The sequence below is a fragment of the Cygnus olor genome, chromosome 1, assembly GCF_009769625.2.
Source record: "Cygnus olor isolate bCygOlo1 chromosome 1, bCygOlo1.pri.v2, whole genome shotgun sequence".
Lineage (NCBI taxonomy): Eukaryota > Metazoa > Chordata > Aves > Anseriformes > Anatidae > Cygnus > Cygnus olor.
Window position 1 is genome coordinate 154,772,267 of NC_049169.1, and position 26,017 is coordinate 154,798,283.

The following is a 26,017-nucleotide window of genomic DNA, read 5'->3' on the forward strand; positions in this document are numbered from 1 at the left end:
AAGATATAGCATATTTATTCTAAAAGTATGCAGTACAGTAACTTGTATGGTTAAATACAAAGGATTAAAGATTAGTGTGGTACAAAAAGAATTAAATGTTGCCTGTCAGCTATTGCTACGTTACTCTCATTTCCCTTTGTAGCTCGAAGTCCAGTGTTCTCCCACTTGTCATCATCCCTCCAGGGACTTTGGACTATTCGGGCTTTGAAAGCAGAGGAAAGATTTCAAAAACTATTTGATGCACACCAAGACCTCCACTCAGGTTTGTGATGAATTGACGTGAAAAATCAAATACTTGCTTTGTAGGAGGCAAATATCTTTTGCCCTCAGCGACATGTATATAATGTACGTTAAAATCAGTAGGAGCTGTGCATTTGTCTCTTTAGGGTAAAATTTCTCTGTTAGAACACAAAAGTTATTATCTGTCTAGATTTTGAGAGTTTACTTTGGGCTGTAATATAATTTGAAATACCCGTGCTTATGTTTTAGCAATGTCTAAGATAAACATTTTAAAGTGTGCCTGATAAGAATATTTAAAGAATCATTTTGACATTTTTCTGGATTCCAACTTTGGGGGGGGGGGGGGTGGATGACAAGTTATATTATGAAGTGTTTAATATTAAGTAATGTGCTAGGAGTGGGCAGAGATAATTAATATCTAAATGATCATCTTGGAAAAGTTTTGTAAATCCCTCTTCTTTTTTACTTTGAGTGGCATTCAGGGCTTAAACATAAAAACAATATTAACATGACCAGAAGGTATAAAATATTAGCATTCTGCAAGCAAAAGAAATATGATTTAGGTTTGCACTGAGTTTTTACTATCTGTCAATTAAATACTCGGTATTAGAATGTTCTTCAAGGTGCAGCAGAACACAAGTTTGCAATTCAGTGTTTGTTAGGTAAGATCTTGAATTTCCTTGTCATAAAGTATACGAGTATATCCTGTGGCTTTTTTCTCATTTATGGACTGCTGAGTTTTCAGACCAAAACAGACCAGATGATCTTTTTCTGACTGTGTGTTTATCACATGCCATAGAAACTTGCCCACTTAACTCTGTGTTGAGCCCAGTAATTCGTGACTGAGGAAACACACCTTCCAAGGAGGCAGCTCTAGATTTGAATTTCCTGTTACGTAGTATTTTCATCTTGCTACTTATTTGGCCAAATCAATTTGTCAGTAGCTGGTAGTAAGGGAACACATAGTTGGTTAAATTTTATATTAAAAGGTATCTTTATAAACTACATATACAAGTTTCACTATACAAAGAGGACTGTGACCTTCTATATAAATCTTTTCTTGTATTTTAGGGTCAGGTCAAAGGAGCATAAACACTGTTTTCCAATCTAGTTTATGCATCCATCTCTAACCAAACTGTCAATAACACTCCTGCTGAGCAGCTTAGGAACCTGCTTTTGAGATGAAACTTTAGTGCTTAAAATTGCCCTGTTTTGCGTACTTACATGCTTAATGGTGTTTTTCCCACTGAAGTATTTGGCGTATGCCACTTTGCTTAGTGTGCGTGTGATTGTAGGTCCTCAGACGGAACAGCGGGGGCCTGGGCAACAAAGGAGGCCAACAGCATCCTGAGCCCTGTTAACGGAAAGAGAGATGTGATTATCCCCCTCATTTAACATTTGTTAGGCTATGTCTGGAATCCAGTTTTGGAACCCCAAATATGGGAAACATGCTAACAAAGAGGAGTGAGTTCAGTGGAGGGGCCACTAAGCCAGTCTGGGGACTATGAGGAGAGGTCTCCCTGTGAGATGAGGTTGAGGAGACCAGACGTTTCCAACTTGAGAAGGAGAAGGGTTAGAAGGGACTTTATAGTTGCCTTCCAGTGCCTGTGAGGATGTTACCAAAAAAGACAGAATCAGGCTATTCATAGTAGTGCATGATGGGAGGAGAGATATAACAGATATAAGTTGAAAGGAGAGGTTTGCACTGGATATGAAAAACTTTTCACCATGAGGGCAGTGAGGCAGAGGAGCAGGTTGTCTGAAGACGTTGTGCAGGCTCCATCCACTTGAGATAGTCAGAGCTCAGCTGCATAAAGCACGGGGCAGCATGATCTGCCCACAGAGCTGACCCTGCTTCGAGCAGGAGGTTGGACTAGATATCTCTTGAGGTTGTTTCCACCCTGAACGTTTCTTTGATACTGAATGTGTGCAAACCATAGCTGATAGAACAGGATTAGCCTTTCATAGTAGCTCACAGAGTTGGAGTGTTGGCTTCTTAAGTGCTCCAAAGAGGTTTGAACTCTTTCGTGCATCACAGAAGGCTCTTCCAGTCAGCAGTGTTCTTGTTTAGTGCTTTTGCCTGGAGTAGTCTCCTCCACTCTATTTAAGGCTGAGCCTGGAAAGTGGAACACTCCCTTCAAACCCTGGTTCAGGGGTGGCTATGAATTTGATGTTAAATAACCTGTAGATAAAAAAACATCTAAAAGACTTGAGGTCTGACCGAAGCCTGAGCTTCCTTCCTGCCAGTGCAACATCTCTATAAGAGAGCTCTTGAGTCATCACAGGTTGCATCATGATGATTTTTTGTTAGTTCCCAAGAATGTCATGTTCCTGCACACAGTGGCCCTGATTACACAGGGAGATTGCGGAATGATCCATCTCCAGCAGACAATTTAGTGCACCTTCCTGTAAAACAGGATCAGTGGAGCAAAACCTTGGAGCTGAAAACCTACAACACAGGTGTCCTGGTCTTACAACTATGCTCTTGCACTAAAAATGACCTTTCATGTCACCAGGGAGCTGTCATCGGCTCTATTTCCTGGGATACTCAGCTCCTGGGTTTCAGAGAGGTACTTATATTTTCTTGGTGAATTGCATTTCTCAAACGAGGTTTGTGACTTGATGTGTCTCTCCTTTCTGCATATATCATTACCTGAGCCTAGGGATATGACTGTCCGTTAAACCATACCCAGTATCTTTTGTTTAATGAAACCAGCTGCTAAATCAGGCACATGCAGTTAGAGCTGATGTAAAGAGGTTACCAGCTCTGGCTTTGACCTGGCTGCCTGTTGTCATCCTCACTCTTTCCCCCCCACTGCCCTCCAGGAGTTACCTGCAGTTCTGTTGGCTGAGTTGTTGATTTGATCACTCTATAACTCGACTATCCAAAATGATCTGGCATAAAAACAGACTTAACCTCCTCCCTTTTTTTTGTGGGAAGGATTTTTCTAGTTTGAATCTTTCCCAACGCTGGGCCAAGGAAAAGTTGGAACAGCACTGATTTTTAACGTGTAGTAATGACAAGCAGTGCAGAAAGGGTTGGGATGGTAATCTTTTACTGGAACTTGGTAGCAGCTGGAATGATTCATCCGACTGCATCGTAAGCAATAAATAATGCCATACTTTGTTACGGCCATTTGACTTCTGTTTTTGGCCCTGAGTTCAAACACTTTGCCTTCTGTATTCAATATCTTTTGCTGCTGTCTCCTGTATCTTGTACTGCAGAATGTCTGTCTGGGATGGAATTTAGCACCAAATTGTGGACACCTACATGCAAGTGCCCAGTGGAAATGTCCACCTGTGAGCTTCTCCAAAAGTAGATATGTGCATTTGGCCACTTGGATAGCTCTGTAGCTCCACTGAATGTACTGAGTAGCTCTTCTCTGCCTATAATGGGAGCTTAACCAGCTGCAGCTGTCTTCTAAAGACTTGGCTCTGACAGTTGTGTTGTGATACACTCTGTTTAAAAGTCTGTAGACTGTAGTCTGGCTACAACAAATGTAGTTGTTCTTCCGCTTTTTGTACAAAACTCCCATCCCAAGTCCACTACAGTCAGGGAAAGGCTTCCATTTTAAATTAATGGGCTGTGCTTCAGGCCTTGAATGTTCTTCTTTTATTACTGTGTTTTATGCTAGCCCTGGTTGCTGCTAGTGTGAAAACTAGGTCAGAGTATTCCAGGAAAACTGGACAATATTCTGATCATCATCTGCCCATAAAGATGTGCACTTGAAGATGACAACTTTAAATGAAGGGAAAAAAAAAAAGAAACACAATATCAACATGAATTAATTTATTATTATTATTATTATTATACAACTCAGTTTTCTAATGATCCACTAATGTCTTTGTAAAATACCATTTAGAGGCCTGGTTTCTATTTTTGACGACCTCGAGGTGGTTCGCTGTGCGTCTGGATGCCATCTGTGCCATTTTTGTTATAGTGGTTGCTTTTGGTTCCCTGCTTCTCGCCAAGAGTAAGTATGGATGTTAGAAAGAGTTCACCCATTAATTACCATGTATAGTGATGTCTAATTCTTTTTCATAGTTTACTGTTTCTAATTGTTTAAGGATTGTAATTAAGTTAAATGTTTCTTTCTAGATCATGATCTCTTCCTCAGTCTAGGGCATTGGGTCCGTATCTCCTTTTCTGCAAATACTGGAGGCAGTTCAGACATCTTCCAGGCTTAGGCATGCAACTACCATCATCCCCAAATGTGCAACAAACTTGCAGATCTGTAGTCTTTGCTTTTGTTGAGATTCTGGCTTTCAGAGCAATAACAACAAATAAATCTTTTTCCCCACCTTTGCCTTTCTTTTTTAGCCCTACAGGGCTTTGCTTTTCATACTGAAACACCCACAGAGCTGCTTCTTAACAACTTTTTTCCTTTCTGCACATGGCACAGTAGGCCAAAAGGCAAACTAAAATTCCTAGGGATGCTTGTCTAATACCTTGGATCAGCAGGATAGGCCAGTTGGAGAAAGAAAATCACCTTGTAATAATACATTTTATATTCACTGTCACTCATGAACTGTCATTAGTATATGCATCATCCAGGGTGTAATTGGGTTAGATGTACTAGAAGAAGATAGTCATCTAAAGTATGAAGGAAGAAGTAATTATCTTGGACATGAAAATTAGTGCTAATTTGCTGTTTTTGTTTCTTTTCTTTTTCTTTTGGATGTGTTCTGTATATGCATGTGTGCTTTAAAATTTGAACACTGTGCTGCTTGACACTGAAAATTTTGAGCTAGGTTTGAATTTATTAGAATGCAAAAAGACAAGTCAAAACAATGGTTCTGAATCTTTCCTTGCCTCTGGATAAGGAGTAGCTCTCTTGAAGTCAATAGAGCTATGCTAGGATAAAGTTCAAGTTAGTTAGAAGACAATCATGCTTAATATTGGGGCAGACAAAATTAATTTATTTTATGAGAGCAGACCCACTGAACACAATAAAAGTTTATGTAAATAGGGGAAGAAATATTGTCCTATTATTTTATCTGATCACTTAAAACTGTGCAGAGTTGATATAAATGTTTGTAACTTATTTTGAAATCATTTTACAATAATTTTTTGCTTGGGTTTAGCGGCTGATGTAAATCCCTTAGAAAATGACTGGAAAATTACTAATGCTTAGTGGGGTAGGGATGACATTAGCAAGACATGTAAGTATGGTTTTGAGATTGAGCCTCAGTTCCTAGATAAAGTGCAAAGCCAAGAATCAAGATTGTCTTTTCAGACATACAGATAATTTCCAAAGCTTAAAAAAAATAAAATAAAAATGCTGCAAGTAGCTGTTCTGCCCGGAGCTACTCATCATCACACAGATGGTAAGGATGGTGTAACCAAACAAAATTCTGGCTGTGATACTTCCATCATGTAAGTAACCTCATGAAAGTGAAGGTAACTAGAGTTTTGTGTAATTACCAGTGTACCTATTTGATTCTCTTTTTCCTTTGTTCTGCAGCTTTGAATGCGGGGCAGGTTGGTTTGGCGCTGTCTTACGCAATCACTCTCATGGGAACGTTCCAGTGGGGTGTTAGACAAAGTGCTGAAGTTGAAAACCTGGTAACGTTTACTTCTTCCTTTTTGCTTCTTGCTTCCTTTTTGTAGTTGTGACATAAAGCCTCAAGGATGGGATTCTTCTTAATTAACTTAGGACATTAATACCTTAGCAAGCAATTGAGCCACCACTTACAGTCAGCAGAGTAGAGAAAAATAGCCTCTTCTAGGGTATAATTTGTCTGACTGATTTTGAATGTCTATTCAGATGAATCATCCCTCTCCATTGATAGTAGGGGAGCCTTTAGAATCACCCTTTACAGCAGAAAGGATTCTGTCTAGTTATAGTGGGGATATCTGCATTGCATGTAGCTAAAATTACATAAAATTAATCCCTGTATAAGTAAGATTTTTTTTCTTAAAGATTTCTTAGATTTGGGATTTTTAATTTTTGTTTTGCATTATTGCATCTTAAAATTTTGTTTATATCTCTCATTGCAATTTTTATGGTCCTGTTAATTGCTGTAAAGGCTTAAACCTTAAATTGGTGCAAGTTAACAAATATTTGCAAGTATTTAAGCATATATTCTGCTGAGAGTTTGGTTTTGTTCTGCTGAGTGTGTTATTGAAAATAAACGAAGTAAAATACCCTCCACCAATTTACAATATTTACTAATGTGCTCTGTTTTGCCTATCTACTTTTTAAGTTAGTGTATAAAAAAAAATTGTAAAAAGAACATACTACGTAAGAAGCATGCTTTTCTGTTTTATGTTGGCAGTTGAAGGTTACTTGTAATTACAATTTGCCAACCATACTGTAGGAAATATATGCATTCCTTTAGTAAAAGGAATGAAACTATGTTTGATAACAGATAAATCATAATGTTAGGTTTGTACTTATTTATTTTTTGTCTAGCACACTGCTTCTTCGGAGCATTTTTCATGAATAAGGTAATGGTGACAGACTTTGGTGAGAAATGGGAAGAAAGCTTTCAGGGTTTCTTTCTGTACTGGTTAGGAAGATTTGGAAGTGTAAATCTATGGGGTTCCTATGTAGCGAGTTACTGTGTTTGAGGCTGTAATTCAGAAATGCCTTGGAGGAGGAGGACTCACCATTCACTAGCTGCCTTTGTTGTGGAATGGTGATCATTTTATGGAGCTGTGATTAGCATCAACTTCTTTGATAGGTGGATATCCAACACGAATCCCTTGTTATTAATGGCTGACTGTATTTGGGGGAGGCAAGAACAGTTCCTCTCTATTCTGCTCTGTTAGTCTTACTTTACATGTTTTTCTTTGGAGCTTATTTTGTAATGTGGAAAGGGCAGGTGGCAGTGAGGTCAGAGAACTTTGCTGGTCAATGGCTTTGTGTTCAGGTTGAGGCCAGTGATGAGTAGTGTCCTTCAGGGGTCTGTCTTGGGATCAGTGCTGTTTAATGTCTTTATCAACGACATAGACAATGGAATTGAGTGCACCCTCAGCAAGTTTGCAGATGACACCAAGCCAAGTGGACAAAAGTCCAAGTGCAAGGTGCTGCACCTGGGCCAGGGCAATCCCAGAGCTGAGCACAGCCTGGGAGAAGAACTCACTGAGAGCAGCCCTGCGGAGAAGGACTTGGGGGTGCTGGTGGACAAAAAGCTCCACACGAGCCAGCAGCGTGTGCCTGCAGCCCAGCAGGCCAACTGCGTCCTGGGCTGCACCACCAGAGGGGTGGCCAGCAGGGGAGGGAGGGGATCGTGCCCCTCTGCTCTGCCCTGGTCAGGCCCCGCCTGGAGTGCTGCGTCCAGGGCTGGGGCCCCAGCACAAGGAGGACGTGGGGCTGTTAGAGCGGGTCCAGAGGAGGTCCAGAAAGATGATTAGAGGGCTGGAGCACCTCTCCTATGGAGACAGGCTGAGAGAGCTGGGGATGTTCAGCCTGGAGAAGAGAAGGCTCTGGGGTGACCTTATTGCAACTTTTCAATACTTAAAGGGCGCTTATAAACAAGATGGAGAGCAACTTTTTGCTCAGTCAGACAATGGCAGGACAAGGGGGAATGGTTTTAAACTAAGAGGGGAGATTTCAATTAGATGTTAGGAGGAAATTCTGCACTCAGAGGTTGTTGAGGCACTGGCACAGGTTGTCCAGAGAAGTTGTGGATGCCCCATCGCTGGAGGTGTTCAAGGCCAGGTTGGATGAGACCCTGGGCAACCTGATCTAGTGGATTGCATCCTTCCCCCCACGATAGAGGGGTTGGAACTAGATGGTCTTTAAGATCCCTTCCACCCAAGCTGTTCTATGATTCTGTGATTCTATGAACTCATTGCCCGGTGACTTCTGGCCTTAAAGCCACTCCAGGCAATGTAAGCCTACTAGATGTCTTTATAATGGCCTTTTCAGAATACACCTGTGTGTGGTTACAGTTAAGTAAAAAGAATTGTACAGAATAGATGTATGGGTGAGGGATGCGCACCAGAGCCTAAACAGAACTTCTGTTATTTTCCTGAGGGAGATGAAAAAGTGTCTAGATAGCTCAATTTCTGTTTCTCATCCCTCCCACAAGACTAGGGACAGCAGCAAATACTGCACTTCCTTCCTATCTGGTTTAAAATGCTCAGGAAAACAAGTTTTGCTGCATATTAAGGCAATGATACGGTGAAAACTATCTTGGATTTTGGAATTGCTTGTGACAAACATACTAAAAAGATTTGCTACGGGTTAGTGCAGTGGTAATGAGGAAGACAAAAAAGGGAAAATGAAGCTGGTAACTTGATGCTAGTAGCCATCATGGATCTGCCTGTAGTTCATATGGCAGTTTCATTTCTAGCTCTGTCTTCCTAACACACAGTGAAATGGTGTCATCTTAGTCAGGACTGACAGATAACTATCATAGCTTAAATTTCTTAACAATTATGCACATACTTAAAATTGTAATTTATCCCACTGATTAGAAATTCATGCTTATGTATGGATTTATGTATCATGATAGATTGGAGTCTGTAGTAAGACATGAAATTCATTCTTTCTTTTCCTTCAGTAGTATAAAGTAAGTATAGGACAGTACCAAGCAGTTCTATCTGTACCTGAAAAAAAAAACTCTGGAAAAATTTACATTGAATCTTTGCTGTCAAAATCCATGTACATACATACATATATGTATATATATATATGTATGCAGTGTATGTGCAATAAACTGAAATTTGTAGATACCTGTCTTCTTTCTTCCCCTTAGATGATATCAGTAGAAAGAGTAATGGAATACACAGATCTTGAAAAAGAAGCCCCTTGGGAAACCAACAAGCACCCACCACCTGAATGGCCAAGTCAAGGAATGATAGCATTTGAAAATGTTAACTTCACTTACAGTCTAGATGGACCTTTGGTGTTAAGGCATTTATCTGTTGTAATTAAACCAAAAGAAAAGGTATGTATATGGCTGTCTTTGCCTATTACAGAAATTAAGCAAATATGATCATTGAAAAGAAACTGTTATAAAAATACATTATAAAAGAAATGGATGTTAGGAAATCAGATAAGTGTTATTTTAAAAAATAAGTCGTAGTCATATTTAATAACAGAAGTTGGAGCCTATTGATTTCCTGTAAATGTAGCATAAATGCATCTGTGAACATGACATTTCTAAGTATCAAAACAAAGGGTTAAACATAAAATAACTTTCTGATAAAATTTGGGTTTCATCAAAAAGTGGCAGACATTCAAAATACCAACAAAACCCCAGGTGTTCAAATCCAAAGCAAATGGAGCTGCATTAGGAAATCGGGAATTCAGTAGAGGAAGCATACATGGAGTGAAGGATGTCGGCACACAAGGTGAGCAGACACAATTGAAAATGAGGAATGTACATGTTCTTGCACAGAGCCCAGAATGGAAGAGAGAAGAAAGAAACACAAATCAGTTGCATAACTTTAGAATTGAGGATTTTATTTCAGTTCCTGTCGGCTACCAATCCAATTAACTGTTGCCGTTAATTAGATTGGTAGCCAAAAGAAACATAGAAATAAAATTCTTCCTCCTCTGCAAATTTGACTCTTCGTCCCCAGTTTTGACACTATCCCAATTGTAAGAGTGTTGCAGGGAAGGTCTCCCCCACAGACAAAATTAAATTAGAGCCCTGCAGTGTTAATTCGTGCTTTGCTACATTTCCAATGCACATGTACTTCTTTGATTAGGATATCTTCCCTAGGAGGGTGGTTCAGCTCTCTACAATCATTGCCCTGGCCTCACTTGTAACATGCTTTTCCATTCAGTCCCAAACCCGTTTCATTCCTCAAGTGGGCCTTTTTAATAACATGCATGTTACAAGAATTCAACCCAACTTTGCTTCATGGAGACAATCTCATGGAATTAGGTACTGACGAGTTAAGAACGGTGTTTAAGAAGAAGAACTAAAGAGATGTTTATCTGCTGTCTACTTTTCTTGCCTATGGGCCGTCTCTTCAGCTGTTATATATCACTCTAATGTAATAGCAGACAAGAACATTTACATTTCTTAGTGAGAGACGGAAATAAAATAATAATAATAAAAAAGAAAACGGAAGCAAGAGATATTAACAATGTCTTATTCAGTCCTTGGTGGGGGCAGGAGGAGGAGGGATGACTGGGGGTATTTATTTTTGCTGAGTGGTTATGCTGTGGTTTTGTCATCCTGAAGTGAATTTGTCCAGCTTGAAACCATTGCCAAGAATTTCATGTTTGTTTTCTATGATGTTTTGCACAATACTGCAGTAGACTGCCACTGTGTAAAATAAATCTCCCAAGCATCTGTGCCCCTTATATTGTTTTTAATTATGGAGAAATGTCTCTTCTGAACCAGGTTTCCAGATGCGCTGGGGGTTTCTGCCCATGTGGCTGTCAGTGAGAACTGTTGTGCCAGCTTAAACCCCTGGCTGCTTCAGACTTCTGGTGGCTGCAGTGCCTCTGATGGAACGAGTGAATTTGAACTTCTGCCTAGTTGTAGTTTTTCCTATAGCTGACCCAGCACCAAGTCTGTGAGGCTGTAGGTGCAGTAAGAATGGAGGAGATAACTTCTAAGGGATCACTTATGGATTACGGTGCCTTTACAGCTGCCACCTAAGCTGCATGTTTATTATCTCCGTACGGTCAAAGCAGGCTCGAAAGGTCCTTCTGTTGAACCATCTTTGCTAACCTAGCATGGTCTGCCTGAGGCAGACCAGAGGGTGGTCATGCAAGGAGCTCTGCCAGCAGCCAGCTGTGATTAACCTCTTCAGCCTGGTGTAGCTGAAGCAGAAGGTTAGCATGTGCAGCCTTGATTTTTAAAGACCAGTCTTTGTTTTAGGGGGTTTAGCTGAATTCAACAACTTACGAATGAGTATGGACTAACACTGTTAAATACACCTTGCCCCAACAGATCCTAAATCTGAGGATGTGGCTACATGAAAAAAGTTAGGAGGGGTGAGGGTCTAGATTTACGGCATGGCAGCTGTTCACGCAGATACTCAGGGAGGTTGCCTGAGGGGTAACAAGGGCAGTTTGAGAGGAGTAGCTGACGTGCTGTAAATCTCACTCTCATTTTTTGTTCAGCTCCACTTTGAAGTACAAGTGACATTTGAGTAATGATGAGTCCAGTATAGCAGGTGTACTCTCGTGTATACACATGGTGTACATCGGGCTACAAAATCGTGCCCAGATGATTCCTGTTAGGCGGCTGGAACTTCTATTTGCAGACCGTCCTTGTGTTTGCACTGGTTATGAACAGAGACCTCAGAAGAATAAAATGTATAAAAAAAAAAAAAAAAGTGTATAGGGAGAGCTGTTTCAAATTCATGTCAATTTTCAGCAGCCTGTAGTCAATTGGACCAAAAATACAAATAGATTCTTCTAAATACTGAAGAGCACAGTCCTTTCATTGGATGCCAAACTGAAAGTGGGATTTTGACAATATGCAGAACAGCTGCATTTTTATTTTAAGTATCAATTTTTTATGTTTTTCTTTATATTCTTAATACAATACTTTATATCACTGACATTTACAGAGAAACAATTGAACTTTTGTTTTTATAACTCTGTATGTCTGTATCCATTCAGCATTTTCTTTTTCAGCTGTAGTGTAACTGTTCATAACTTTTTCCTTTGTTTCATATCATTTGGTTTGACATCACTTAGAATACAAGATATTTTATAATTTATTGTAACAGATTTGCTTATATTGTGCAGTATCTTTACTAATAAGCACTGTATAAATGTTAGTTTATGTACAATTGTACAATAATGAATTTTTGGATGAAACAAAGCAGAAAATAGAAGTAGGAAACGCTGTTTAGATCATGCAGTGTAAGTTGCTCCTTGTAGTATACCTGTTTAGTGTTTTGTGTATTTTTGCTCAAATGTGGGCACTGCTGCTTTATCTGGGGTCAGTGTCTCTTGCTATTAGAAAGTTTTTCCTTGCTCTTCAATGTAATGTTTCCTATGCTTAATTTCATTCCAGCAGTCATTACTGCATACATCTGAGTCTCAGGCAGTGGGTAATTCCCTCTGGTGTCTGTACGTATATTCATGAAGGTTTTCATGTTTCTTCCTCCTTTCTGCACCCAAATCGCTTCGCCAGGCTATATTGTACATGTTTAATCCTCATAAATCCTTCCTCGTAAAATCAGTATCTCCAACCCATATTAATTTTATGTTGCACTTCTCTGAACTCTTTCCAGTAGGTTGATTTCTTTCTGGAAATGTAGCAATTAGAACTGAGTACAGGAAATAACAAATCCTGCCAAATCAGATCTGTGTAGAGAGCTACACCCATCACCTTCTATGATACAATTGATTACTGTACATTGTTTCCTCTAAGAATCCCTCACCTGAAGACAACATTTAAAAAAAAAAAAGAATTTGCTGTTCAAGTAGTGTTTAATCACCACTAATTATATGTCTCCTCCTACTTATTAATGGCCTTACTTTCTCCTAAGTCTTGATTTCATATAAGTATTTGTAGATCTTACCCCTTGTCATTAAAGTTAGCAATCCCATATTTTGTGTTGTCTCTACCTCTGTTCTCTGAAAGCATTATTTTTTCACATTGCACACAGTTTCTTATTTTTCCTTGGGGAACCTATAGAAGCCTGAATCACTATGATTTTATTATTCACTGTTTCACATGTTTAGACAAGAATTTCAGCTTGCCCACGCAGTCTTGTAGTTTCAATGCTCATCTCCTCACCACTGAAGCTATCTGAAGCATGAATACTGTTTATAATCCTACTGCTAGTTTTAGCTTTATTTTGGCTCTAGAGCTTGACTACTTTACAGAACTTCACCTTAACCATACTAAGCAAAATCAGTCTTAGTTATGTAAATTGGGAATAGCACTCATAAATTACTCCTGAAATGCTTTGTAAGAGTCCTTTTTTGGATTGAGAAGTGGATGCATGCCTGAAGTGATTTGCCTAATGTCAAAGAGCAAATGAGGTTTAGTGTAAAATTGGCTAGCTTGAATCACATTATTCTACTCACTGAGCTCCTTTATCTTGTTTATACAATAAAACACAACACCTTAAGAGAAAATCTTTGTTAGGAAAATATTTCTTTCACCTTTGAATGATATGATCGAAGAAATCACTGAGGATCCAATTGTCACCTGAATCCCAGCTGATTTGGGGGGGAGGTTTTTTCCTCATGAAAAAAAATGCTAATTATAAAGTAGTTTTATTTGGTGCTTGTTCTGTTATAAATCCTGTGATGTTGTAAAACTATTGCTTGACATATTAATTTATCCTGCAAGGCTCTTGGTTTAATTGTACAAGCTTGGTTTGTTCTGTAGGTTGGAATTGTGGGAAGAACAGGAGCTGGGAAGAGCTCTCTTATAGCAGCCCTCTTTCGGTTGGCTGAACCTGAAGGAAGAATCTGGATTGATAAGTACTTGACATCAGAGCTAGGCCTCCATGACTTAAGGAAGAAAATTTCAATTATACCTCAGGTAAGAAACTGACTTTGCTATCAACATTTTTCCTATAGCCCTGTAGTATTTAAAATGCTTTGCCAGGATATGTTCCACATGCACCCCCGTATTCAGTAGATAGAGAAACTTCTGCAAGGCATTATTCTGAGAGGGTGGTTGGGCACTGGAACAGGCTCCCCAGGGAAGCGATCGTGGCACCAAGCCTGGCAGAGCTCAAAAAGTGTATGGACATACTCGCAGACATATGGTTTGATTTTTAGGTGGTTCTGTGTGGAGCCAGGAGTTGGACTGCGTGATCCTTGTGGACCCCTTCCAACTCAGGATATTCTATGGTTCTCTGATTCTTATTTGAACAAAGTCTTGATTATTTTAAGATAAATGGAATCAGCTTTGGGGACTGGAAGGTTTTCTTCCTAGTTTTGTTCCCTGTCTATTCCTCTGGAATAAGTGCAAATATATGTTAGCAGTATTCTGTCCTCCGTGACTGGGAATGAGCAAAGAAAATCTGGTGGGAATACACCAAGCTTCAGCAATCCTCTGAAAGGATCTCCAAAGTTGATCCTTTGGCAGAAACTACCTGATGCGTTGCTGAGGCTTTCTTAATAAGGGACTTTATGGGGACACATTCACCTCTGTAGTCACTCCTTTACAAAGTGACTGAGCCTAGATCTTGAAAGAGCAAGTATGCCGACTGGAAGTGAGCTAACAGCCTTCCCATTAGTGGGAGAGGGCTGGAGAGGAGGAGAGCAGGGGAAGGGAGAAAGATGAGTCATTATGACCTATAAATAAAAACTTGGTGATCTTCAGAAGCTGAATGCAGGAAAGGCTGCAATGAAGGAAAAAAACAAGACAATATTGGGAATAGCCTCATCTCTGATGTTGGAACAGAAGAATGAATGTTCCAGGAAGTCCCGTAGACCAGAAGTGTTGTCTTCTATTGTCTGCCTTTCAAATGAGACAATGAACCAGAGAAGGGTTGTGTATAACCTCAAAACTTCCTGAAGGCAGAGCCTGTGCAGGTTGCCATGTTTCATGAGGGCTCTGATCTCTCCTGTGATCCTCCCTCCCTCTCCAGTGGAGAGTAAAAGAAGAGGGAAAAGCTTATATGTTGGAAATGCAAAGTCATCTTTCTGGCAAATAATTCATCTCAGTTCTATCTACCTGCTAGAACAGTAGGCTGGAAATCAGAGGAATTCATTTGCCGTGTTTAGCATTAATTCTCAGATCTCTGTATTTTATTACAGGAGCTGTATTTAGAATCCTTTGACCATTTTTGTATCTGAATGTTTGCTAGTCTGCTGGCAGGATGGCATTCAGAGTGTTTATATTACTTTCTTTAAATTGAGAATCTGATAAAAATGGTAACGAAGAGCGGTTCTGAGCCTCCCTGCTTACCTGCCTTTTTTTTTGTCCTTTCCAAAGAGCAGGAGTCAGAAAGTAGATATGCTATTATTAAAAAATAATAATAATAATAAAATAAAAGGCCAACAAACAAAAAAGAACACCACTCCCCCAACATTTGGATTGCTGCCTTATGCAGGCTGCCATTTTGTTTCTGCATGCTGAGGTATTTGTTTATGCACGGCAGAGGTACCCAGTGGAAATAGTCACTTTTTCATATCTAAAGAGAACTTTATGTGGACTTTTTTTTTCTTTTCTTTTTTTTTTTCTTTTTACACTCGTGCACAATGTTCTTTTCTCCTGAAAATAGATGATCATCAGTTCATTCAAGGTCTACAGCTCTATGAAAGCCCTATCTGTAGCTATTGCAGGTGATTTCTACATTTGGAAGCATTCAACCCAGTTGAATAAAATAGTGCTGACAGGAAAGCTGCTGGTCAAATACAGTTTCTACACGCTGAGTGAAGCAGATGCTCAAAGTTCACTATTTAATTATATGTGGTGGTTTGTTTTTTCAAACATTGGTTTATCACATGGTTATAAAACTTAATTTAATCCAGTAGAAGATTGTGGTAGGGTTTTTGTCATGGTCTCAAAGGGTTTTAATTATCTGAAGGGTAGCAGGTAGCATTTCTTTTCCACATAAGGGAAGACTTGTTTTAACTAAAAATATGTGAAACAATGAAGTGATGGTGGTAGGATGAGGAGGAAGGTTTGGAATAAGGTTTATACTACACTAAGTTGAGTGATAAGCATTGTCTTTGTAGTGCATTAATAACAGTAATGTCAATAATAGAAATAGTCACGTAACATCAGGCAGTTATGTGGGAATCCTTAAAAAAAAAAAAAAAAGACAGGGAGAGATATTCATTAAAATTATAACATAAGGCATGCTAAACCAACCCATTCCTAGAGTGATGAGTCAAGACTGATGTTTTCTTATATGTAAGCTTAAATACATACCTGGAGAAATAAAAATGTGCTTAGGCTTCTAATTGCTTGCTTGGATAGAGCTGTGTGAAGGCTGTGTTTGTAAATCTTTTCTATGCAAATGTTGTCTGCCTCCCTGACTGCAAGCATTTTTACAACAATTATTTACAGGTTTGTCTTATTACTTTCCTCTCATAAACCAGACTATTTTAAATAATAATCTGTGTCAGAAATGATAATTAAAAAATATCCTTATCTACTGTTGCAGTACATGTCTGTTGTTAGGACTTTTATAACAGTTATGAACACTTTATAAATTCAGTTGCTTATTTTACCAACCTATAAAAATAGATTGAAAAGGAAAATAAACCTAACAATACCTTCAAAAACACACCAAGTGGTGTATTAAAATAGTTATTGTTAAACAAATTACTTTCTAGTTTTTTTTGAAGAAAACTGTTGTTTAGCCTGCTAATGTTTTTATTAAATCCTTTTGTTCATTCAACAGGTTTTTAGTGACATGTTTTGCCAACGCAACAGATACTTTCAAATAATTGGCGTGCCATGTCAAGAAAGGAATATGTTCTTTTATATTGCTTTTGGCATGTTCTGTCTTAGTTAATCCTTTTATACCACTCAGAATAGTTTGGATGTGAAGACAATAAGTTAAGGTAGAAATTCTGTTCTGATTTGTTGCTGCCATTTGGAGCCGGCCATCACTAGATTTAGGTGGGATGTCAATCAAGACAGAGGGTAGTCTCAGAGTAAGCTGAAATTACCAAATACAACTTTAAACATTCTTTAGGAGGAAAAACAAAACAAAACATTTTGCATAAGATTTCTCCAATTTAAACAAGACTCTGATAACATAGTCTCCGTTTCTCATTAGTACTATTACAGCTTTTGGTTTATTGTTGTCTTTGTGTAGTATAAAGAGGAGTTTATTGTGTCACTACATGACTCTCTGGTCTGTCAAATCACCTTAGTGATTACTGACCTGTTGCTTAGGGAATGCTGGACCAAAAGCCATCTTCCCACTTCTCAAACAGTACATTTTTCAGTGTGCATTGATTTCTGCCAGTTTTTGCCAGCCTGCCATCTGTTACTGGTCTGAATGAGAACGATGGCTGCTTCGACCACAGGTAAATGCACACTGGTACCTGAATTGGGTGACTGTACTGATTTGACTCCCTAGTTTATTTTGAATTAGCCCAACAATACTCCAGATCTCGATAATCTTGGTATAATGCTGAAGCCATATAGATGAACTTATGTGGGAGTGTAAGTTATACATTTACACGTATAGATTTAAACATTGCATTGAAATGGTGAAATCTGTTTCTTTTAGGCTCTGTTGTTAAAATTGAAGGGTTTTTATGGTACGAAATGAAGAATTTAAGGAAAAAAAGGAAAATGAAGATGGCACTGAGCAATTGAATTCCTCTCTTGTTTTATTTAGTGTAAACACAAATTTTCAAAACTGCCCAAACATAATTTAGGAGTGTGACCCCATTGACAGCAGCAGTTTCTGGTTTTTATTAACAATACCAGGATAGCAGTGATTGCGTGTAAGTATATATATAGCTTGTGGCATCAAAACGGTGGGATGTAAATGCCCACTTGAGTACCGACATAACTGTGTACTGTAATCTGCAAATAGACCTGCCCTGTTTGGGAAATCAGCTCCACATAGGGTGGTCAGACACTTGACTCCCGCCCTCTCTTTTCAGTGTGCTAAATACCCTTCTGCATTTCATAAAAGATAGCTTGCTGTAGGATGTTTCTGTGTTACTGTTGACGTAGGTTAGTTCTGATTATTTTATTAGCTTACTTATTGTGATATAAAACCTGTGTTTATAACAGAATGATAATTTTATTGGGTTTTAGGAGCCTGTTTTATTCACTGGAACTATGAGGAAAAACTTAGACCCTTTCAATGAATACACTGATGAAGATCTGTGGAATGCCTTGGAAGAGGTGACTTACTAAATCTATATTTACAAGCCAAATAACACCATTTCGCTTGTGTGCATTGGGTTTTAGATGTTTTCATGAGGTTTGTTAAGGGCACAGAAAAAAAAATAGAGCGTTGTGTGAGTGTTTGTAAGTGTGTGTGTTTGTGCATGTGTGTGTAGACATGTATATTGTTATAAAAGTCTTTTATGAAAAAATTATCCCTTGGGATGATGTTTTGGTTACATTTTGATTCATATCTTAGTTTTAATGAACATTAATAGATTCTTAACAATATGCTTTTTTAGAATTCTAATAACTGACACACTGTAATCCAACTTGGCACTTAGTCATTTTGTGTCAGAATATAAAAGGTAAACCTTGCATAGTTATTGTTGTGTCATCAAACGTACAATAGCTGATTTAAAAGGGAGTTACTCATCCTACAATGTGTTGACATGTCAACAGGTGCAACTGAAGGAGGTTGTGGAAGATCTGCCTAATAAAATGGAGACACAGCTGGCAGAATCTGGGTCTAATTTTAGTGTTGGTCAGAGACAGCTGGTATGTCTTGCCAGAGCGGTTCTAAAAAAAAATCGGATCCTTATCATTGATGAAGCAACAGCAAATGTGGACCCAAGGTAAAAACAAAATGTCATGCTAAGATGAGCTGGTTTTCTTCAGTATGATCACCTGTGCTGTAGAGATGAACTTAAATACTTTGTATTTCGTGTAGTTCGTATTGCTGTTCTATGTTTTCCACAATCCTATCATAACTGTCTATTCATATTGGGGTGGCTCAGCTTCGTGTCCAGAACAGATGATATAAGCTGGATATGTGCCCAGAATATCCCTGATTTCAGTGTCGAATAGGAAGATTAATATTCCAAATGTATTCGTCCTGCAGCCATCAACAAGAACTTCCCTGCAAATGCAGATCAGTAACATCAGAATAGCCATGAAACTAAGTTGAGTTCTGTTGATTACAGGAAGAAATGTCTCTGCAAAAATAATGAATAATAAAAAAAAAAAAAATCTACCCCTTTCCTCTCTCTTCTACCCCCCCAAAAAATGCAAAATTAGAAGGGTAACAAGTGGTTGTAAGCAAAACCATGTGGTTATGAGATGCTGTCCCCTCAGATGGCTCAGATACAAATGTAGATAAAATAGGGGGAAAAAGGTAAGCTATCCTAAAGACCACAGCAATTGCAAAACAGATTTGGAGGTGTTTAAAGCTAGAGGAGGTATTAATTTATCACTCATTATTTTGTCTTGTATAACGCAGACCAGCAGAACTTTCCTGAATTCATTCCTGTTTGAACTAGAGTGTACTTCTAGAAGAACATCCAACCTCAATAGAAAAAAATTTCAATGACAACCCTTGTTAAATTGTTCCAATAGCTAAGTACCCCCACTGTTAATTTTTGAAACATTTGAAACGCTGGTGGAAATATTTTGGAAACAATACTGCAAACGTACTGCATCAATTAGTCTGAGTTCAATATATAGTTCCAACAAACTATGGCTTGAGGGAGAACTCAAAGTCCAAAGAGGACAATAACACAGCAAGTCTCTCAAACAGATGCATTAAGGATTTTGTATGTCATCTGGGCGTGACTCATTTTTATAACATCTTGGGGGAGAAGTGGTGCCACTAGGGTAGCTTTGCAGTTCAGCTAACAGTGTATTTCTAAAACCTTTAGAGAAGTGTTTTCCCTTCTCAGAGGTTGGTTCTTTTTTTTTTTTTTTTTTTTTTTCACTTTTTTTTTTCTTTTTTGACTATTAGTTTATTTTTGTCTAAGCACTGATAGATTAACTGTGATTAATCATAGCTGTGGAAATTTAATACCATCTTACTCATCCTCCCTATTTTGGCGTCTAACGTGTGTGTTCTCAACTTGCACTATCCATTTAATTGATCTTGATTAATGTGCGCTGCAATATATATTATAATAAGGTAAATGTTTGTTTGTATCAACTCTAGGCATAACAATAAAAATAATAACTTGGAACTTCTCCTTTGAATTCAGTTTGCATTACAGTCATTATTACCTTTTCCTTAATGTGTTGCTAAAACTAGAGCAAAGTATTTTTCAGCTGTGCAATCTGATAGGACGTTCATCAGGAAATGCTGATGTGTGTTGCTTAACTGAGCAGTTAGGGAGGCATTTTTGGCATGTAAAGAAAACCTCCTCCTCTTCTGATGCACAACCCCCATACCTGGCACCTTTGTCTCTAGCCTGGCGGCAAGCACACATCATATCAAGCACCTGGGATAGGAAACCATGGGGAGCTGCCGCCGGCTCTGGAGATATTATTTCTTTTTCTGTTGTTCTGGCTCTTGATCTCTTTACCTCAACTGCTGCTGCAACCATGTCCCTCCTTCAATTCAACCTGGAAGCAAATGTGAGAAGCCAGGGTTTGAGGGTGGGAGGAGGAGAGGGGTGGGTGAGATGGCATGAGGCAGTGGATATGACATTTCCCTGGGCTGAGAGACCCTTCACCATGGTTCTCCAGCTTGGCTAGGCCATTCTTGTTTGCTGTTGAGTGAAGCAGAGCAAATGAATAAAAGGAAGGAATTTGGAGTGCATCTTTCTCCCTCCTTTCTACGTCTTCCAGCTCCCATAAATACCCTTATTATCTCCTCATAGCTACTGGCTGCTCTGCATGCTGCAGGGTTGTCAGTGCTGTTCCAAGGGAGAGGAGGAGCTTGCCATAAAGAAGGTTCTCCTAAGTCAGACTGCTCGCATGTTGTATGTGATGACTGACAGGCATTTAATTTGATGTTATCTTTTTGGTCCTGAAGCCAGAATTCTTATCCCTAAGAATGGAATAACTTTATAGCAGTTAAGTGATTCTGGAAAGTTGTGTGAAAACTGGAGTGGAAGAGCTGAAAAGTCTTTCTGTAGTTACTTTGGTAGTATATTGAAACAAAATCCCTAGTAACTGAGGCTTTTTCTTTTTTTCTTCTTTTTTTTTTCTTTTTTTTTTTTTCCTTTAATACTAAGTTCAGTGCTCTCTGTGTACCGAGTACAGTAATACTTATTAACTTGTATTTTTACTACTTGTAGAGGACACAACCTTTTAGGGCCAGTCCACCATCACATTTTTACACTGTTTGTTTATTGACCGTGGTTAAAAACAGTCATTGCACATAGTTCAGTTCATTAGTCGGTTTAACCTTGTAAGGTTTAACTTTCTGTTGCATCTAATTGGTATCTGTACTCGTTTCTCTTTTGGAGAAGTTATCATCAAGTGTTGCTTTCTCCGAGGCCACTCAGGAATAGTGTAGTGAGAGATATGCTTCCAGGACAATCCCAGGAGGACATTAAGCTGAAGATAATGACTTATCCAATGTTTCTTTCAAGCAGCTCAGTTGCTTTACACTCAGACTGTATTTATTCTTGCTCTTCAGCCAGTTTTCTTTTTACACAATCAACTAATTCAGGATATACCAGATCTTGGGTTGCTGTGAAACCTGCTCTTAGATCCCCAATCCATGGTGCCAGTGCGACAGCCATATCACCATTCTGTGCTTTCTTACTGTATTGTTCTTTGTAATGGGGAGTATCGTGGTTCCCATTTTCATACTATCAGATTAGGGTTGAGCTTTTGTCATCCAGCAGCCCTGGTTTGGTATTCAGGTTGTATCTTTGGTTTATAATGTGCCTGAAAGATTATGGGGTTTGATCCACTGAAGTGGACGATGGAATCCCTTGGCACTTGCTTGGCCATTTTATCAGTGTGGGTTGGCAGCCTGAAGGTGCCTACAATCTGTGCCCTCAAAAAAGGACAGAAGTTCTGCTTCCTTTGGCACTTTTCTGGAGGGTAGACAGCTCTAACTGGCATGTAACATAGTCTCTGCACCCTGTCAGCACTTAATTCTGCATGCAGTTCCATTTCATAGTTAGTCTTAGATTTTCTTGCCTTTCCTACCTTCTCTCCAAGGTACTCTGGAGGTTAGTGACAGGGCTTCTGCCTGCCTCCCTAAAAACTATACTTCAAGATCTACCATGAACCTTAGAGAGGATCTGGTCTGGGTCTGCCAGTGGAGATACCTACATGAGATTTCATACTGTGATATTTGAAGATTGAGCTGTATTGTCTTTTTGTGATTATAGTCTCATTTTAGAACGTTTGTTGCATCCACAATACGACCAGCAGTTCCTTGTGAGGGATAAGTTTATATTCAAGAAATATTTGTTTAAGATAATAGATTGATAGTATCTGTAAAAGGATGAGAAATGTTTTCAATTTTAAATGCAGGAAGGGATGGTGCTATAAGGAATGCATGTATTAAAGGCAGGTATAATAAATGAATATAGAGAACAGAGATGTTCAAGGAGTATGCATTCTCCTGAGATAACAGTAGGAATAACCTGAGAGTTGAAAATTGTTTTGAGCTCTTTTAAAAGTTATTTTCAAAATTCCTGAGCAAGCTACAATTCTCTGTGCTCCTCAGTAGCTCTGCAGGAAACCTCACCTTGAGCTTGACTATTGGGAAAGAAAAAGGTTTTCTTTACATTATTCCAGGTAGTATTGAAGCTTTTGTTTCCATTTTTCTATTCAGTGTAGACTATCTCTAACCATTGCAGAGAATGCATCCTGCTGTCTATATAAGCCTCTTCCCTACTGAGTGTTATCATGTGTGGCCCTGATTTTCTCTGTTGAAATAAATAGTAGCGAGGTCATTGAGGTAGCGCTGAGAAGACAGCAAAAAATATGTATATGCGTTAACAATGGGGTGAAAGCACTGGTATTGCTGTGATCTGAACCATGCACATGCTAGTGGAGTGTTAAGGATGCACAACTTCCTTTCCTTAAGGAGACTGTTAACACACAGGGCTGAAGAAATCTGTCATGACTTCTCCTCCTGTCCCTTTCCCTGATTGCACAGCGGCCTTGGTTCAAAAGCAGGAGTTGTGAAATACATACCTCCCACCATGTTCTTTGGTTGCAGAATCAGAGGATGGTTGAGGTTGGAAGGCACCTCTGGAGGCCATCTGGTCTAACCCCAGCTCAAGCAGGGCCACTTAGAGCAGGTTGCCCAGGACCATGTCCAGGTGGCTTTTGAAGATCTCCAAGGAGGGAGATTCTCCTACCTCTCTGGGTGACCTGTTCCAGCGCTCAGTCACCTGCACAGTTGAAAAAAACAAGTGTTTCTTGATACTCTGATGGAGCCTCCTGTGTTGCAGTTTGTGCCTATTGCCTCGTCCTGTCACAGGGCAACCTAAAAAGAGCCTGGCTCCATCTTTGCACCCTCCATTCAGGTATATGCAGATACTGATAGGATCCTGCCCTGAGCCTCCTCTTCTCCAGGCCAAACAGTCCCATCTCTCTCAGCCATAGGAGAGATGCTCCAGTCCTTTAGTCATCTTTATGCTCCTTTGTTGGACTTCTCGCAGTATATCCATGTCTCTCTTGTGCTGGGGAACTCAGAACTTGACGCAAGTACTGCAGGTGTAGCCTCACCAGCCCTGAGCAGAGGAGAAGGATTTTCCTAAATCTTTCCTGTCTCTTCTCTTAGGAAGTAGGAGCATAAAGACCAGGCTATCTCAGACTGAGGCCAAGAACCTGGTCCTCTCATTTCCTTAGTGAGCGTTGTTGCTAAAAAGTTGTTAGCAGTAGATATGGTAGATGGTCAAGGAAAGAGTCTGCTAGATTCCAAACCTGTCTGGTGGTCCAGGCTGCACTAAGAATTTAGGCAAAGACTGAACTCCTGTCTAAAGAATCATCTTCAGCTCATGACAGAGTTTAAATATTTCTATCTCCAGTAAGCTTTCACGGGAACTCTTACTTAACTGTTTGTCTTCCTTCTCCCTGATGATTTATCCTGTAATCTGCAGTGATCTGTCTTTTCCTTTGTCATGCCAATTGCTTCAAGAGTTTGTAACAGAAGTTCTGATCAGTCCTTAGAAGCACAAAGTTGTGCTTTCTGCTGTAGAAACTTAGTGGTTACTCCATTTCTCCAAGTCATCCTGTTCTTCCAAAGTTATATTTGCCCCCTTTTTATTGTTAGTGCCTCCTGACATAGTGGCAACAGAACAATTCTTTTTGCTTAACTAACGAGGCAATGTCAAATATTTATCATGTACAGACAGATTCACTGTAGAGTACTATTCCTATCTAAAAAATCATAATTTGTCACAGGAAGACATGCTTTGCTTGAATCTTGTTCTATTGTATTTGATTTTCAGGTTACTTTTAACAGTTTGAGGCTTTGCAAGCAGCTGGTTGAAGCTAATATGGCTCCCTGAACATATCAGTTTATGCAAATGCATCTCCTTTGTCTTGTTTTAACTCTACGTACAGCATTTATTATTCTCCAGTCATCATATAAAAGTGCAATATATTGTTTCAGTAGAAATACTGGAAATGAGACTCGTGCCTTCACACACCTCAATTCTAAGCTGCAGCTTCCCTGGTCCCATTAACCCCAGTATATTTTGAACTGTTTGTGTCTTCCTTTTATCTTGGAAAAGAATTTTAACTTCTGTACCTGCATTCCCACACTGCCTTTTTCTCCACTGTTGCCACTCATCATTTTTTTGATGGCTGATGCACAATATTTGCATAGTCACCTGGCCTGGCGTTGTGTCCAGGTTGGGAGCTAAGGCTTCCTCTGCATTGTGGGCTGTCAGGTGCCTGTAGAGGGCATTCATCACCTGATGGCTGCCTAATTCAGGTGCTCTAATTCACCTTCCAGCCATTCCTTTCCTCTTTTCATTGATTCTAAAGTGGACTATGTAGATTTCCAAATTTAAGCCTTACTGCAGTGCTTTAAGTTAGGTGGTGTCAATGCTTCTCCTGTACATTTAGCTTCTTGAGTAATCTCCAGTTTTATCATTATTGCTGGTCTTTTGCCTTAGTACTTGTTTATACAACTAAAGAATATTTTAGTGTCTTTTCTATCTTTCAGTACAATTACATTTCCTTTTCAGGGTTCTCAGCTTAACTTGTGACATTTTCACATTAACACTGTACTTCAGTGTCTGTGCTCTAGCTTAATTTTCATTCTTTACAAGTCTGATGTTTCTACCTGATACCCTTTCTTAGGTGGCTAATTCATATAGTAGGCTGAGGCTCTTAACTTGAAAGCTTTTATCCCTTTCCTTGGGTTCTGTGGCAGTTAATACTTTTAATTTATGGAGTATGACATTCTGTATTGAAGTTCTTGAGCTACTCTAGTTCTAGTTTCATTTACCAACCAGCTCTGTGATTTAATCCCCTTTTGCAGTTGAAATCAAGAACCTTGGTTAGGGGCTGTCTTGTGTTCAATTCATTTGCATTGAAGGATATTTATCTTTTCTTCATTGCTAGCACAATCTAAACTTAAAAGAAAATGACAGTTGAATTTTGGTGTAGAAATCTGTAGGAATATCTAACCCTGCTAATAGGAATGTTGCTTCTGTAATCGAAGCCTGGGAATTTAGTCTCTTGAAGTGAAACCTATTGCTCTGCTTCTAAGAAGAAATTCTTTCCTCCTTAACCATTACTGGATAGCTTTTGGAGCCATGTTTCATGATAAGCCTCTAAGTCATGTAATATAACGAGAGGAGGAAGCACTACCATGACTTCATAAGAATATTTCCTGATATACAGTTATGATGAAGTCATAAAACTTGCCTGTCATTCACTTATCCATGCAAGCATCTTATTTTTGTCCGCACTACTCTTTCTGTGTTTCAGAACAGATGAGTTCATTCAAAAGACGATCCGTGAAAAGTTTGCTCAGTGCACAGTGCTGACCATTGCACACCGCTTGAACACCATTATTGACAGTGACCAGATTATGGTAAGAGTTAACTGCTTAAATTCTTCGTTTTTCTTTTACTGAAAATGAATAATTGTATTTATTCAGCTAACTTTTGATCCAGAAATGGGCAGAAGTTTGTTGTATTTTAGACTTACCCTACTTATCCTACTTACTGTGATTGGCAAATCATAAAACTGTAGAAGTAATGACCTGAAAAGACTGCTTACGTTTTCTGGCACTGTGGTTTCCAACCTGCAAGGCATAAACACATTGTAGGTAAGGTGCACCAGCAGACTTGAGCAAATAAGCTCTGCCAGTATTAGTGAG

At 39.1% G+C, this 26,017-nt stretch overlaps 1 protein-coding gene across 4 annotated transcripts in view; it reads left to right on the forward strand.

Moving 5' to 3' along the window:
• ABCC4 (ATP binding cassette subfamily C member 4) overlaps nucleotides 1–26,017 on the forward strand; it is a 150,524-nt gene that overhangs the window by 102,933 nt on the left and 21,574 nt on the right. For all 4 annotated transcript variants that reach the window (XM_040538662.1, XM_040538672.1, XM_040538681.1 and 1 more), the window contains 8 exons: nucleotides 143–262; nucleotides 4,104–4,214; nucleotides 5,706–5,806; nucleotides 8,950–9,141; nucleotides 13,513–13,668; nucleotides 17,869–17,958; nucleotides 18,403–18,575; nucleotides 25,624–25,729. In XM_040538662.1, the coding sequence (XP_040394596.1) occupies nucleotides 143–262; nucleotides 4,104–4,214; nucleotides 5,706–5,806; nucleotides 8,950–9,141; nucleotides 13,513–13,668; nucleotides 17,869–17,958; nucleotides 18,403–18,575; nucleotides 25,624–25,729 (1,049 nt within the window). The remainder of the gene's footprint in view (nucleotides 1–142; nucleotides 263–4,103; nucleotides 4,215–5,705; nucleotides 5,807–8,949; nucleotides 9,142–13,512; nucleotides 13,669–17,868; nucleotides 17,959–18,402; nucleotides 18,576–25,623; nucleotides 25,730–26,017) is intronic.